Source organism: Danio aesculapii, chromosome 20 (genome assembly GCF_903798145.1).
Source record: "Danio aesculapii chromosome 20, fDanAes4.1, whole genome shotgun sequence".
NCBI classification, from domain to species: domain Eukaryota; kingdom Metazoa; phylum Chordata; class Actinopteri; order Cypriniformes; family Danionidae; genus Danio; species Danio aesculapii.
Window position 1 is genome coordinate 49,741,559 of NC_079454.1, and position 17,530 is coordinate 49,759,088.

Genomic DNA, 17,530 nt, shown 5'->3' on the forward strand with positions numbered 1-17,530 from the left:
ATCACGAAATGACCTAGGAGCTCAATACATCACAGATATGCTGACTGAATACAAACCTAACAGATCACTCAGATCTTTAGGGTCACCTAAACTAGAAATTCTAAGAGTTCAGTCAAAGCAGGGTGAATCCGCCTTCATCTACTGCGCCCCTCGCTGCTTCCAGAAATGATCAGATGTGCTCCAACATTAGGTACATTCAAATCAAGGCTGAAAACACATCTGTTTAGCTGTGCCTTTACTGGCTCCCAGTTACATTCATAGACTTAAAATAGAGATTTTCAAGTATTATTACTTGTCTATAAATCACTAAATAACATAGGACTTCAATACATTACAGATATGCTCACTGAATACAAACCTAACAGATCACTCAGATCTTCAGGATCATATAAACTAGAAATTCCAAGAGTTCAGTCAAAGCAGGGTGAATCTGCCTTCAGCTACTAACAGCGCCCCCTACTGCTGGAATCAGCTTCCAGAAATGATCAGATGTGCTCCAATATTACACACATTCAAATCAAGACTGAAACACATCTGTTTAGCTGTGCCTTTACTGAATGAGCACTGTGCTACATCCCACAGATCACACTATTATGTCATTCTTTTCTTTTTCATTCTTTTATAAACCTGTTTTAACACATTTTAATCTGTTTTATCTGTTTTATAATCATTTTTCTAATTTGTTTTTTTATTTTCTTATACTTGTCTTTTTTATTCTTGTTTATGTAAAGCACTTTGAATTGCCACTGTGTATGAAATATACATAAATAAACTTGTCTTGCCTTGCCTAATATATTATATTATAATGTATTATGTTATGTTATGTTATGTCATATTATATTATGTTATGTTATATTATATTATATTATATTATATTATATTATAACATTATATAGTATTAGATTATAATTTATATTATATTATATTATATTATATTATATTATATTATATTATATTATATTATATTATATTATATTATATTATATTATAACATTATACTGTATTACATTGTAATATATATTATATTATATTGTAAAAAAAAAACATTATAAAGTTTAGGCTTTCTAAAAATAATTGCATCAATTTTCAGACAATTGCCTGCATTTTTTTATGAAAATAAAGCCAAAGTCAGCTTTGTTGCACTTACAGAGAATCGAAAGTGTGTCTCTCAGACCCTAGGTGCATAACAGATAGTATTATAAATACAATTACACATGCTATAATCTAAAAAACATTATATAAACATTATATATAATACAAATACAATTAAGGGCACATGTCAAGAAGTGCAAACCAGAATTGTGCAGAGGCTATAATTATGTAAAACTATAATTGTAAATAAAACTATAATTATGAATAGAAAAATAACTCTTTTAAAATCAAGTGGAATTAAAATATGTTCTGATTTCAGCGCTCGTCAGAACCTCTCCTATCTCATATCGGTGTCTGAAGTTCTGCGCTGTGGCGTTCCCACCACATTATCAGTCACCGTTCTGTCAGATTATCCCATCAATGTCACAGCCAGACTTACTCATGGAAAGACCAGTGTGGCCCAAACACAGAGTACCGTCCCAGCAGGTATACATCAGCATCAGTTACTGTCATTTTTATTGTTTGATTGCATTATTTTATTGCATAAATAAATGTTCATCAAGGTCATCCTCAGAAGTTTGTTTATACTTGCATTTATTTAACACATGCAATTATTAGATGAAGAATTAAAAAGAATTAGCATTTTCTTATGCTTACACATTTGTGCCTTATATATTTTGGTGCCCAAAATTGTGCAATATTTTTTTCTATTTACACTTTTACTTTAAATCAGTTTGTCAAGCATATATTTATTTATCTGTTTATTCATTTACATAGTTATGCATTTATTTATGGATGTTTATTTATGCATTTTGCTGTATTTACCTTATTTATGCACTTCTTTATTTATTACTCCTTTAAATCTCCTTTACTTCATACTACGTATCAGTAGGGCATCTCATTGTTTACAAAACAATTCATAATTATATATACAGAAATGTCGGTATTAGGTTTTTTGTTCCTCCAGAAAGCACTTTGCAGTTTCTGAAGGTGTAACATTGATGTAGCTTAATGTGGTAAAGTGTAATTGAAATGAACCTCCATCCTGCTCAAACAAGCATTGATGTGTGTTCTGCTTTGATTTTAAAGGCTCCTGCAGAATTCTGTCTCTCCCACCTGTAAGTATCGATTGAATTTCCTAATAAGATAAATTAATTGATTAGAAATCAGAAAGCATCAGTGACTATTTGTTTGTGAACTACAGAAGTAGCCAAAATGTTTGGGATCAGTACAATATTTTAATGTTTTTTAAAAGCCTTGATTTATTATACAGAAAAAAACCTGTAAAATTGTGAATTGTTATTGTTATTATAAATTAAATGTAATTCTATGATTTAAACCATTCATAAATCATTCTAATATGCAATTTTTAAAAATTAAAAATTCATTCATTCATTTATTTTCTTTCGGCTTAGTCCCTTTATTAATCAGGGGTTGTCACAGTGGAATGAACCGCCAACTTATCCAGCAAATGTTTTACACTGCAGATACCCTTCCAGCTGTAACCCAGTACTAAGAAACATCCATACACACTCATTCCCACTCATATACTACAACCAATGTAGTTTATTCAATTTACCTATAGCACATGTGTTTTGAACTGTGGGAGAAACCGGAGCACCCAGAAGAAACCAACGCCAACACGGGGAGAACATGCAAACTCCACACAGAAATGCCAACTGGCCCCGTCAGGACTCTAACCACTGATCTTCTTGCTGTGGGGCGACAGTGCTAACCACTGAGCCACTGTGCCGCTCAAATTAAGAAATTATTATTATTGTAAAATTATGAAAAATGGATGATTATTAAATGTATTAAGTTATAAATCTATTAACTTTTATTATTCAAAGACATGGCAAATTGTTTAAGAGTGACAGTAAAGACATGTATATTGCAATGGATCACTATTTCCACACTTCTATGACACAGAAAAGGCATTGATAATTATAAGTGAGTATCATTATTAAATATTGAGTACTTAATCATAATAGGACAGAAAATTAGCATATTGAATCATTTTTGAAGGATCAAGCGACTCTTTATACTCCATACTCATTTGATTTGGCTTTATTATTTTAAACTATTGTCAATAAGTAAATTAAATGTTCAGAAAATAAGATAAATGTAATGTAAAATTAAATGTAAAGAAAATAAACAGTTATTTTAAATGTTAATACTATTCACAATTGTACTATTGTAATTCACAGTTGTAATTTCAAGGTAAATAGGGAAAAACAAGAAACAAACGAAAGGAAACAAAATCGGCTGTTTCTGTCAAGGTTCAAATACTATTTTCTTGTTAAAGTACTCCATAAATAGGTTCCATTTTACATAAAAAATGTAACTTAATTTTTTTTGTATCTTAAGCAGGTCGCACACCAGAAGCACCGCTCGGCGGCGCGGCGCGTAGAACCACGCAGCGCCATACATTTCAGAATTCTAAACATAGGTTTCTATCAAGGTACACACACCGGTGCCGCAAGTCGGCAGCTGTCTGCAGCGCCCAGCCACGACTCAGGACACTGTTCATTTTTCTGCCGCACCACAGAGCACCATCTGAATAGTTCAGTTTAAAATAGCATGCAAATGTGCGCGTCTGGTGTGCGATACTTTCAACCGTCATGTGCATGCCGTGTCGCGGTGCATCCGGTGTGTGACGGCCTTAAGATGTAAAATAAGTCTCTAATGTCCCTCGAGTCTGTTAAGTTTTATAACTCTTTGAAACTGCCCATTATACACTCAAAAAAATATTTAACCCCAAAAGTTAAACTTTATGTAATTCAATTGAATGTCAATTTTCCATCCAATTTAATCACATAAATCCAACGTAAAAGTTAACATTAGTTTAAGCGTAACCTCTTTATGTTTAGTTTACATGAATTAATTAAATAAAGTTTATGACAACTGCTGTACTCTGTTTTATGCTTGTATAATACATAAACTTTACTTATTTCTAATAAGTTATTGTTATTTGCCTTATATAATCACCTTTTATGTACTTAAATATATATTAAATAATTACTCAAAACAGGTTACATTTTCAAATATTTATTGCATTATTTCTCCATGAGTCCAAAGTAACATCTAAACTGACCAAAAAAGAAATAAATAAAATACTGTAATGCCATTCTTAACAAAGAAAGACAATGGTTTTCTTTTGTGCCTACAAGTAACATAAACAAGGAAACGTAATACAACATCAATGATTAATTTCACATTTTCAACGTAACACTGTTATAGCATAGTATGGTAAACAATGTGCTTTCTCCTGATCTATAACACAAGTAAATGATCCCCTCTCTTCCTGTTTGTTAAAAAAGTTAATTAACAATAAACCTTAGATAAAAATGCAATTAAATAGATTCAATAAAAATAAATCATTTGACTTCACATAACTGAATTTGTATAACCTTTTAATTACATAAAAAATGAAAACACTTCAGCATTTAGAAGAGCAAAGCATATCCTACTCACAGCAGAGGGGCACGCTGCATTTCTAAAGATCAGTCATAGCTTTAAAGGCATAGTTCATTCAAAACTGAAAATGCTGTTATCATTTACTCACCCTTCAAACCTCACTTGTTTCAAACCTTAATTGTTTCTTCTTCCATTATTAAAATAAGAATATATTTTGAAGAAATCTGTAACCATTGACTTCCAGCCTTGATCCTAATTGTGTCACATTGGTGACTGTTGCTTTAAACTTAATTGAGATTGTGCTCTTTTCAAAAGAGGGTGGAGTTATAAATGCCTGTGTCAGCATAGTGACAGATTCAAAAACAAGACTAACGTCCTATGCTAACGAGGGAGAGATGTCAGTAATGGGAACAAAGAGGGAATGTCAATCAAACTGTTTCTCAGACTGTTTTTAACTAGTGTAATTATAAAAAATTAAATGAATACATCTTTATCATCAGAAGCTGGTTATATTCACAGACTAAATCCCTTATATAAGTGATTTTTGGATAATAGGTAATAAAGTCTGATCTTTTCACAACTACTGTCCTATTTTTACAATGAATAATTGCAGCATTGGGAAGCAGAATAGACTTCTTTTAAATCATTTTATGAATCGTACCAATCCCAAATATTGTGACATGTAGTTTACATACAGAGTTTATTTTGTGTTGTTTGTTCTTCGCAGGTTTTTTATGATGACATGACTTACTGGTATCCATATCAGCTGTATGTGGAGGGCTTTTCGGGAACTCGTCTAGTGTTTTCCAACTCCACCTCCATGGTCTTCAGCCCCAGGTGCATGTCCATTTTTATCCAGACCGACAAGAACTACTACCAGCCCGGACAGACGGTCAAATTTCGGGTTGTATCAGTTACTCCTGAAGGAAAGCCGTACAGCGGTCGGACTGATATTTTTATTAGGGTAAGTGTTTAGTTGGCATATAAACAAACGCATTAGCTGTGTGTATGAGGAGATGGATGAATGAATACACTACAATACCTAACAATAAAATTCAAATAAATGAGTTAATTTCACTCAAATGTTGAAAAACGTTCTTTTTGTACTTAATATAAATTAGTTACGTGAACTCAACATTTTATGTATTGAGGTGAGCTTAAACTGACTCCGTAATAGCAGATTTTTTTTGTTCCAAACTTGCGTTTCTTATTAAAATCAAGTGTTTTCTGTTTGTTTTTACACAAGATTAATTATTTTGCAATTTACAAATTTCTAAGGTTACTATTGGAGTAAAGAGTAGAGTCTGTGGTTTGGTTTTTCTTTTTCCTTCTTTTTTTATTGGGTTTTTCTCAACATTAAAACAAGACATTTAAACATCTGAACAACACATTACGACTAAACAACTCCAGGATAACATACAAAACTTTAAAATAATAATAACAGTAAGAAAATTAAAAAATAAATAAATAAAAAAAAAACAAAATAAATGAATAAAAAAAGAAAATAATAATAAATAAAAAAATTATAATAAATAAATAAATAAATAAATAAATAAATAAATAAATAAATAAATAAATAAATAAAAAAGGGGTTAATATAGAGTATAAATATTGACATACAATATCAAAATGAAATTCACTGATTAACCTTGGTGTTTTATTTAAGTTCTATTCTTCTGTCAGGTCCACTTGGTTGCAAAAGTGTAGAAAGGGGTTCCAAATGCTATAAAAGTCTTTTAACTTCCCTTTGACAATGTATGTTAGTTTTTATTACAGGACATTTCCTTGATCCATTGATTAGAAGAGGGCCTTTGAGTCTCTTTCCATTTTAATGCAATAACGCGCTTGGCCTGCAGCAAACTAAAATCTATTAGTTTGCATTTCTTTGTATGCACAACCAGAGTACTTGGGTATATATGAAATAAACACATTTTGGGGTCGAGAGGAACATTTTCCTCTGTTAATTGACAAATTAAACAAAGAGTCTCCTTCCAGAATTTCTGCAACTCTTTGCATTTCCACATACAATGATATAGTGTACCTCTTTCTTCTCTGCATTTTGTACACCAGTCAGAAATATTTGAATTGAATTTATTTAGCTTTACTGGGGTAATGTATGTTCTAAAAAGCCATTTATACTGCAATAGTCTGCATCTAGTGTTGATACTATGGGTTTGGGCAAATACACGTGATTCTTCCCATTCTTCTTTTGATCTGTGGTTTGGTTGAGGAAAAATTATTTATAGTATAAATAAAATAAAAGTATAATATAAATATACAATTATTTATATACAGTGCTGCGTAAATTACTTCATTATAATTGTATTTAGGCGACGCAGTGGCGCAGTAGGTAGTGCTGTCGCCTCACAGCAAGAAGATCGCTGGTTCGAGCCTCGGCTGGGTCAGTTGGCATTTCTGTGTGGAGTTTGCATGTTCTCCCTGCGTTTGCGTGGGTTTCCTTCGGGTGCTCTGGTTTCCCCCACAGTCCAAAGACATGTGGTACAGGTGAATTGGGTAGGCTAAATTGTCCGTAGTGTATTTGTGTGAGTGCGTGTGTATGGATGTTTTCCCAGAGATGGGTTGCGGCTGGAAGGGCATCCGCTGCGTAAAACATGTGCTGGATAAGTTGGTGGTTCATTCCGCTGTGGCGACCCCGGATTAATAAAGGGACTAAGCCGAAAAGAAAATGAATGAATGAATAGTTTGTTTACTCAAATATTTTGAGTATCCACGAAGATTGTGTAATCTGAGCTTATCAGGTTTTCCAGTGCACTCTTTGCATTGTTTTTGTGTGTTTTGTAATACGAGCAGGATCCCAAGGGGAATATGATTCGACAGTGGCTCGCTGTGGAAAGTTTTCTAGGCGTCATTTCTAAAGAGCTGAACATCTCTCAGAATCCACCACTCGGATCCTGGAAAATTACAGCTGGAGTCAATGTAAGTGAACAATTAAGGAAGTTTTGAGTGTTTTTTTTCCTGTTAGAGCTGGGTGATGTATATCTTTAACAGATTTCGACCTTGATTTAAACATCAGTATCAGAATCATTCAGTGGCGTATTGTTGATGGCTGGTTGTCGCCAGCAATTTGTTAAGTAATGTAATTGCTACATATTTTGAGCATCAAGTTAAAAGGCATATGATAGTGATTAAACTGTGATTTAAATCTTTACCATACATCTCAACTATAAACTCTTATCCCAGCACGTATGCGTTATTTGATTATTTCTAACTTTGTAACTAACTGAAAAGTGTAAAACCTGAATCAATGCAGATTTGAATGCAGCGCTTTGTTGGACAAATTATAAAGATCCTAAAGAACTGTATGCTTCTCACTTGGCTTGGGCGGTATCCAAATTTTGATACCGTCAAACCTCCTCCCTATTTTACCTCGATATCCGGTATTATCGGATATCGAGGTAAAAAAAATTATGACGTAAGGCTCAGACAGCATCAACAAACTTTTGGCTTGTGCCTAAACCATTCAGAAACTGAATACTGTATATGCGACCTTCGAGGTCACCTGTTTGTCCTGTTCGTATTAGAGATCTGTGCGGGATGCTCCCTCTCATTCTTATTCTCACAAACACACACATAGAGAGCACCAAGCATCACACAGCATCACGCTCTCTTTCATTCACATACACACACACACACACACGCACATAAACAGCATCCATGCGGTTGCACGCGTGCTCGCTCGGGGGTGATATTGTTAGACCACCCGCCCGCTCCCTTTCAAATTACACCAGTGTTACCGACCGCTCCCGCGCTTTATTCGGAAATTTATTCCCGCACTACAAGAAATCTGGTCTGGTCCTGCGGATCCTGCTGTACAGCAGCAGGAATGCAGACCTCTAGTTCGTATTTACCACGTCTCCCCTCTCGTTCAGTCGAAACCAGAAATACTGCCAAACTGCAGGTCACTTGGTGCACGACTCGCTATCTTACCTTACCCCTCTCTCTCTCTCCTCCACACTGTCTGTGATGACAATCACGCATACGCATTTTTAGGCATTAAATAAATAAGATTTATTATTTAATACTTGTCTCCTATTGAAGTGCATTGTTTTTATGATGATATAACGGTATTGAAACTGACACCGTTGCTATTTTTAGATCCCGCAGTATACCATATTACCGTACTACTGCCCAAGCCTACTTCTCATGCTTTATGAGCGTCATTCATGTCTTTTCAGGTGCACTCGGTCAGAAGACAATCGCCTGTGATATGTCATTTTGTTTTTGATTTTCAGGATGATGTAGGCCTGTAGTTATAATAATATTTATACAATATAGTTATAATGATATACATGATTAAACTAGTGTGCAACTTAAGCAAAACTGAAACTAAAATTAATATAAAAACCAGACTTTCATGCCTTCTTCATCTCGGGAGGCTTTTTCTGTTTATTCGTGACAATTTGCTTTTGTATAATGTTGTTATTATTAGCAGTGTTATTTATTATATCCATTTTTATATTTGTTTTATTAAGAAACAGCTTTGATTTGCCCACATGTCAGTTTTAGACCTGTTACGTAGCGGCTGCACCTCGCTACGCACATAAGGTTAAGAATGACCGCTGTTAAAAGAGGTCACCCGGAGTCCCCGTTCCTGTTCCCCAAGCACTCACACACAGGCCAAGTTGCGAAAAAGGAGTAACAAATTTATTAAACAAAAATTCCAGAATAGGAACCAGGGAACAAAAAGGCTAAAACAATAAACAAAACAAGGTACGCTACCTATTATTAAATTTCTTACCTAAAACCGAAATAAAGTTCTGTAAATGGAAAACAATTCTGACCTCCATAACTATCCATTAAACAGGAGAAAACTGGACAAAAGAAAAAAGGGGCCTTCCCTTAGATCATTCAGCAGTAAGTAAACATTTAGCCACAGCTAACACAGAATACCGTCCTAGTACCGTATTTAACAGAGTATCTCACCAGATTACTTTGAAACAGGGTTGTAGACATTAAATAAACGATCAGCCACCGCTAATGCAAGTTACCGTCCTAGTACCGTATTTAACAGAGTATCTCACCAGATGACTTTGGAAAAAGGTTTCAGACAGAAAGATATCACTGCCACATAGAGAACTTATAGCGATCTGCTCACACACACAACAGCGAGGGGAAACAGGAAGAGAACTCGATGAAGAGCGCAAACAGCACGCTTTTATAACTGGCGCCGCCCCTCTCACAGCTGCACCTGATCTCCGCTCATGTGGAGAGAGAGAGAAAAAGAAACAGATAGAGGATACAACACACACAGGAACAATACACACTAGCATTGTCAAAATAATGTTACTCAATATGTAACAGACCAAATGGGGCACAGCATGTGTATTAGGATATAACTCAGTGTTTTGACCACACTTCGTTAGTATTGTTCATTATTTCGTTTGCTGGAAATTAGAACTGAATTTAGAAATAGTTTTGAAACAAATCTTTGCGCTTAAAAAAACTAAATTAATTATTTCTAGGCTAATAGATGTCTGTGTGTATAACACGTTTCCCTATCCACGAGAGTGAAAGTGGATAATGAGGAGGCCTTATCTCTCATTCTCGCGCTGCAGATGCTCTATTTAACTGTTTTCTTGCTAGAGAAACGCTCAGTTTTTTCACTTGCAAAGTCCATCATGTAAATAGCAAATGCGCTATGGCATAAGGCTCTTAAAGGGAATGGGAGATGAGACTCTGATTGGTTTATTCTCAAAACACACCTATAACTCATTAAGAAAATGAGCTCAACCCTTTTAGACCACCACGGCGCAAAGCGTTTTTTCCCGTCCTTATATTAGTGGATTCTGACACACCCTTAATGCGTTTGCGCCCTGCACTTTGCACTTTGCATGGATCGTCAAAATAGAGCCCTTAGACACACATCACTTTCATTAACTGTTATTTTTTCTTGCAGGATGTTATTCATGAGAGAGCGTTCACTGTGGACCACTATGGTGAGATTTCACGCATTGCACACATTTATTACGATCATTGTTTTGTCAGTGCATTGGTAATAAATGAATTAGCATGTGTTTGCAGTACTTCCTAGATTCGAGGTAAAGCTGGACGTTCCCTCTGTCGTGTATTATGAAGACACACTGACGGGGACGGTCACAGCCAAGTGAGTTTTTGTCATGAACAACTGTTTCATTATTCATTAGAGACACAAAAAGATTACATTTGACAATGATACATCTCTCCTCTCAGATATTTTTATGGGAAGCCTGTCAGTGGGTTTATGGATGTTACATTTGTCCATAGTTTTAATGGCATTGAAATGCGATATGAACACACAGAAATGGTGAGTATCTTTCACACAAACACATAAAAAAAATTTTAAGTCTTAAAGTATCAGCCCACCTGTATATCCCCCCCCCCAAATTTTTGTTTAATGGAGAGAATGTTTTTTTCAACACATTTAACATAATAATTTTAATAACTCATTTCTTTTATCTTTGCCATGATGACAGCACATAATATTTCACTAGATATTTTTCAAGATACTAGTATTCAGCTAAAGGTGACATTTGAAGGGTTAACTAGGTTAATAAGGTTAGTAAGGGTATATTGCAACAGAGGCTCATTCTAAAAACGGTACCCTATATTCATTTCTGGAGATCGCGAATTATGTAGCCAGATGTACGTATGGCTGCATTTCATCTTTAAAACAAACGCTATGAGGGCGGTATGACGTCGTTCCTCTTCGCACTTATGGGTCAATCGGTGCTTTTGAAAACACTATCGGTTGGGTTTAGGGAAGAAGGTGGGTGAGTCAGTCAATCAGTCAGTCATTCAGTCAGTCAACAGCCGCTTGTGAAGGATTTATGTGAGAACTGCAGGCGCAAATGACACTTGCGAAAGAAATTTGAGATCTTAAAAAGCGTACACAGCGGCCTCTGGTGGATTTGCGTAAACAAAAAGCAAAAAACTTACCTTCTGGGATGTATTTGGCGCTCTCCAGAAATGGATATAGATATAATATACATTTTTCAGAATGAGTCTGGGTTGGTAATTAGGCAAGTCATTTTAGGATGATTTGCTCTGTAGACAATCAAAAATATAGCTTAAGGGGGCTAATAATATTGACCTTAAAATGTTTGAAGAAAATTAAAAACTGCTTTTATTCTAGCTAAGATAAAACAAATAAGACTTCCTCCAGAAGAAAAGATGTTATAGGAAACACTGAAAAATTCCTTGCTCTGTTAAACATCATTTGGGAAATATTGGAAAGAAAAAAAATCACAGGAGGTTGAATAATGTTGACTTCATTTCATTTGAAACCTGTTATATGTCATATCAGCTAACGTTTTATTTTCTCCTCTATAGATAGAGGGCTCTGTTGAAATCACTTTTGACATGCAGGACTTTTCCACACGATTCAATGATTATTCATATACATATTATGATGGCTACAGACCCATTGAATTTATTGATGTTAATGTGAATGTCACAGAAAGTGCTACAGGTACGTCATTTTTCTATTTCTATTAAACAAATCATAATTGTTTATGCAAAATTAATAATATATTCTTAAAAATGCACACATTGAGATTTGTGCTGTTTTTCGTTTGTGTGTCTGTAGGTTTAATGTACAACAGCAGCGCAAGGGTTTCCATTGTGACAAATAAATATCAGCTAGAGTTTCTGCAATATCCACATATTGTTAAACCCTCCATGACCTTCACCGCTAAGGTAAAGAATGAAAAACATTTTATTTATCTACGTTTTAAGTACATTGGGTTGTAGTTGTAGTGATAATCAATGTTTATTGATTCGATTTATGTATTTGGAACAGAAAAATCAAACACTTTAAACAATTCTTCAAATAAAATGCATCTCATCATAATCGATTATTATTTTCCATTATTATCTTTCTACATCATTGATCGATTACTTCAACTTATTTCTTCTACATATTATATATTCAATTCACCTCTTGAAGTTTTCACCAGATGTTGGTAACAACCAAAGAAGTCCTCAAATGCAGAGAAAATTAGTTAACAAAGTTATGCACAATACAATAAAATTACACGGGGAAAGAGTATTGAAAACATGAAGAAAAGGAGGTGTAGAAGGCAGTGAAAGCCCAGACAGCAGCTGAAGTCTCTTAGTAGTTCTTCGGCCGTCCTCTGCCTTTCCAAATTGAGATCTTGATGCGTCTGTGGGTCTTGTCTATCAAATCTGAGCTTTAGTTTGTGTTTTATATTGGATTTAAGTCAGGTGATTGGCTGGGCCATTCTACAGCTTGATTTTCTTTCTCTGAAAGCATTTGAGAGTTTCCTTGGCTGTGTTTTGGATCATTGTCTTGCTGAAATGTCCACCCTGGTTTCATCTTCATCATCTGATAATGTAGATGTTGGACTGAAGCAGCTGATATTCATTTACACTGAGGAAGGGCAGAGAGTTGCTGAAGAACTACTGAGAGATTTCAGCTGCTGTCTGGGCTTTCACTGCCTTTCTACACCTCCCTTTCTTCATGTGTTCAATACTTTTTCACTGCGTCATTTCATTTCATTACAGAGAACTTAATTTGCAATTGAATTAGATTAGCTTTCTTTGCATATATGAGTTTCTTCAGTTGTTACCAACATCCGGTGAAAATTTCAAGTCAATGGCAGCTTTAGAAATAGGTTTTCTGACAAAATGGTGACGTGTTCAATACTATTTTCCCCGCTCTATATTGTATGTGTATGTATTTATTCATTTTTATTTTGTTTCTCCTTAAAGTTCCTAAATTAATAATGACAGTGTTAATACAAGTTTATTTGCTGTTTTTTGGTGTTAAATAAGACCTTGAGAATGATACTTTGTTGTATTTGTGTTCTAGCTGAAGTTGAGTCTGTATAACCAGCGGGCGCTGTCTGCTGAGGATCGGAATATAAGTGTTCGTCTGGCAGTGATGCAGCACAAGCTCAGCCCCTGGACGTGGATGTGGAGTGACGGAGGACCTCTAGGGCCTCGTATGATGAACAGCACACCTTCCACCAGCTTCACTCCCATCAGTGATGGAAGACCTCTAGGGCCTCATATGATGAACAGCACACCCTCCACCAGCTTCACTCCCATCTACGACCTCCCTGTCCAGAACATTGAGCTTCCTGTCACTGCTGACGGCTTGATGTCTTTCCAGATCCAGCTCTCCGACAGCGTGGCCACTCTGGATCTAGAGGTGCCAGCACTGCTTTCACACATTAGTGCTGCATAAGGAGCCGATCACGCCGAACATGCTTTGTGTGTTGAGGCGCATCTTTTTAATGGTTTTCTAATGCAGAGCGTCCTGCGTGCCTTACATTTTAACCGCCCCCAGTTAAAAAAACTCCACTCTGAGTCAAAAACATCAGTCGCATCTTTTTCATCCTCCAATCAAATGAAAGCAGAGGCGGGGTTTCTGTTGAGGTGAAAGCAGGCAGTGTTTGGCTGCATCCGAAATTGCATACTTCTATACTATATAGTATGCTAAAAACAGTGTAGCGAATTAGTTCAATGTGAATTGAAGATTAATTTGAATGGGGCTTCAAAAGAATCGACTCTTTAAATCTGAACAAATTGTCCAGCCATCGTTCAAATGGACCGTTGACTTCACCTATAGCTATTGCTATCAAAAATAAAACCCATTTATGTTTAAGCAGGTAACAAGATCGAAGTTTAACACATTAGATTCATAAATATGCACAGGCACCTTTCTTTATACAAAATTAAACTTTATTGACTAATCTAAGAGAAAGTAAAAGTCTAACACAAACATATGTTCATACAGGTTGTAGAAAAGAGTAAAGGAAGAACAATAAGAGTTTGAGAGAGTTTAATAAAGTTATAAACCTCAGATTTTGCAAGAGTAATTTAACCCTTCTATGGTTTCTTTACGGTTACATTTAGTTTACAACAGTTCAGTGTTAATCTGGAGGTGTTACTTGTGTTCTTTTTGTAATGTGAAGAAACTCCCTCTGTTGAGCGGGGGGTTCCCATGTGGTTAGCTGGTGGTTGGCTCCTTGTCCTGTGAGGCTTGCAGTGGGGTGGAGTCTGTGGTTTCAAGTTTTTGAAGCAGCGAAAGGACTAGTCGTGTTGATCTCTGGTTTTGCGGCGTACTACACTTAACTAGACTCTCGATGGAAAAGGAAAAAATGTATCGGAGATGGGAATGTCTGAGTGGTGTGGTTAACCGATTTTTGTCAGGGTCCACATCTGCACCCATGACCTGATGAAAAGCTGTGTCAGTTCTCTTCTTCGTTCTCATGGTTTTCTCTGGGGTTCTTCCTCGGGTGCGACCTTAGTCACCAGCTTTTATAAGGGTGGTTTGGACCCACCCTTGGGAGCCGAGTTGACCAATGAGAAGTTAACTACCGCGAGGCATGTTCTGTTGTTTTGTTCCAAGCATGGTGATTTGCGTAGGCATTCTGGGTGTAAGCTGATGCAAAAATGTTTAAAGTTTCTTAAAATGTTAAAATGCTTCACATGTATTAACATAATGTAAACAACTGTTCAGTACACTAAATTAGCTTTGCAGGGACATCAAACATGAACCATCTATGATCTTGTTTAGCTATGGTTAAACATTGATTGCAGGAGTATTAAAACCATAATATTAATACATGAGCAAGAGCAAGACCACAAAGAGAGAATAATACTGACATTCATACTGTATAGAACATACTTTTCTAACAGTCGAGTGGTACGTTTAAATACAAATGCAAGTACCTACTGAGTAATAGGCAAACCCCAATGGAAACCCCGCTTTTGCTTTCTTGTGATTGGACAATGGAAAAAAAACACACCTGACGTAACGCTTTTTCCGATCAGAGCTGGCTTTTTTCAACTGCAGGCAGACAGAGTACAACACCAAACACACAAGGCGCAGCAGGCTGTTAAAAGGCTAGACGCAAAGGGCACATAAGCAGCATAATACAGGCACTTGTGGCCATTATTAAACCCTTCAAAAAAGACATCTCCCAACAAGCACGTTCGGTGTCATCAAGGTCTAATTCTGCAATAAACTAGCTGTGTCTTGTTTCAGAGGCTGCATCCTCCGAAGGAAATTGATGCCAAATTGATGAGTTTCCATTAGTTGTATTTTCAATTCGCAGTTTCAGTTTGTGATATTTAAAGTATAATGGAAATGTACCTGTTGTTTGTATCCCAACTTTTATCTCAGCACTTCTGTCACAAGTTTTTAATGCAGAAATAATAATGCTAGAAGAATTTTTCCATATGATCTCCATGTGTTTATTAAACGCTTGTTGATCACATCTCTACATTGTGATCAATGAGTTAGGGCTGGTATGTGGCCTGGTGGCCAGGTTTTTTCCCATGAAACCTGACCGGGCTTGGCCCGAAGGAGCGACGTGGGACCATGCAGGGGGAGCCGTAAGGGACCGGTGCATTTTGGAATGCATGGTGGTTGAAGGTTAGGACCATGAAAACCCGATCGTCAGGCACAGAAACTGGCTCTTGGGATATGGAATGTCACCTCACTGGGAAGTAAGGAGCCCGAGCTTGTGCGGGAGGTGGAAAGGTACTGACTAGAGATACTTTGGCTCACCTTATGCACAACTGGGTCTCTGGAACTCCACTTAGCCACCATGTGTTGGAGTTTTCCCTGGTGAACAAGAGGGTCGCCTCCCTGCGCCTTCAGGTCAGGGATAGGTCTCTCACTGTTGTTTGTGCCTATGGGCCAAACACCAGTGCAGAGTACTCTGACTTCTTGGAGTCCTTGAGGGTCAATTAATCACCACCTTGTGGTGAGTTGGATACAATGACAGGGGAAAAAAAGCTGGAGAGACCTGGCAGGTCTAAACGTATTGTGGGGGTCCTCTGGGAACATCTGGCTGAACCTCAAGTCAGAGGGATTTTCAACCCTCATCTCCCGAAGAGCTTTGACCAGATCTTGAGGAAGGCTGGAGACATTGAGATCGAGTGGTCCATGTTCTCTGACTCCATTGTTGACGTGGCAGTGAAGAGCTGTCGCCGTAAGGTTGGTGGTGCCTGTCGAGGCGACAATCCATGAGCCCGGCGGTGGACACCGGAAGTGACACCAAAGAGATTCTGGCAAACCGTCTGGTGCTTCAGGAGGGGAAAGCAGCTCCACATCGACACTGTTTACAGCAGAAGTGGGGAGCTGTTGACCTCGACTGGGGATGTTGTCAGAGGTGGAAGGAATACTTTGAGCATCTCCTTAACCCCACTGACATGTCTTTCATTGAGGAAGTAGAGACTGGGGATGCAGCGGCGGACTCACCCATCACCCAAGCTGAGGTCACTAAAGTAGTTTGTAGCTCTACAGTGGCAAAGCACTGGGGGTGGATGAGATTCACCCTTTGTATCTTAGGTCTCTGAATATTGTAGGGCTGTCTTGGCTGACACGTCTCTACAATATCGCATAGAGGTCTGTGACAGTACCTCTGGACTGGGCAACTGGGGTGGTGGTTCCCATTTTTAAGAAGGGGGACCGTAGGGTGTGCTTACCTATAGGGGGATTACGCTCCTCAACCTCCCTGGAAAAGTCTATGCCAGGGGTACTGGAGAGGAGGATCCGGCCGATGGCTTAACCTAGTTATCAGGAGGAACAATGTGGTTTTCGTCCAGGCTGTGGTACACTGGACCAGCTCTATACCCTCACCAGGGTGCTTGAGGGTTCATGGTCGAATGCCTTCTCCAAGTCCACAAAACACGTGGACTGGTTGGGCATACTCCCGTGTCCCTCGTGGCATTCTGTGGAGAGTGCTCTGGGAATATGGGGTAAGAGGTGCTTTGATAAGGGCTGTCTCACACCTGTATGAACAGAGTAGAAGTTGGGTTTGCATTGCCGGCAATAAGTCAGACTTGTTTCTAGTGCATGTTGGATTCCGAAAGGGCTGCCCTTTTTCACCAATTCTGTTCATAACTTTTATGGACAAGTATCTTGGGGTTTTGTTCACGAGTGAGGAAAGGATGGAACGTGAGACTGACAGGCAGATTGGTGCAGCAGTAATGCAGTCGATGTACCAGTCAGTTGTGGTAAAGAAGGAGCTGAGCCGAAAGGCAA

At 37.3% G+C, this 17,530-nt stretch overlaps 1 protein-coding gene across 1 annotated transcript in view; it reads left to right on the top strand.

Annotated features, from left to right (window-relative positions):
- Positions 1-2,029: 2,029 nt before the first annotated feature.
- LOC130247417 (CD109 antigen-like) overlaps positions 2,030-17,530 on the top strand; it is a 33,901-nt gene continuing 18,400 nt past the window's right edge. The window contains exons 1-11 of the mRNA XM_056480640.1: positions 2,030-2,042; positions 2,182-2,210; positions 5,237-5,473; positions 7,321-7,446; positions 10,427-10,466; positions 10,552-10,633; positions 10,720-10,813; positions 11,839-11,977; positions 12,095-12,204; positions 13,340-13,681; positions 15,942-16,021. Coding sequence (XP_056336615.1) covers positions 2,030-2,042; positions 2,182-2,210; positions 5,237-5,473; positions 7,321-7,446; positions 10,427-10,466; positions 10,552-10,633; positions 10,720-10,813; positions 11,839-11,977; positions 12,095-12,204; positions 13,340-13,681; positions 15,942-16,021 — 1,292 coding nt within the window. The remainder of the gene's footprint in view (positions 2,043-2,181; positions 2,211-5,236; positions 5,474-7,320; positions 7,447-10,426; positions 10,467-10,551; positions 10,634-10,719; positions 10,814-11,838; positions 11,978-12,094; positions 12,205-13,339; positions 13,682-15,941; positions 16,022-17,530) is intronic.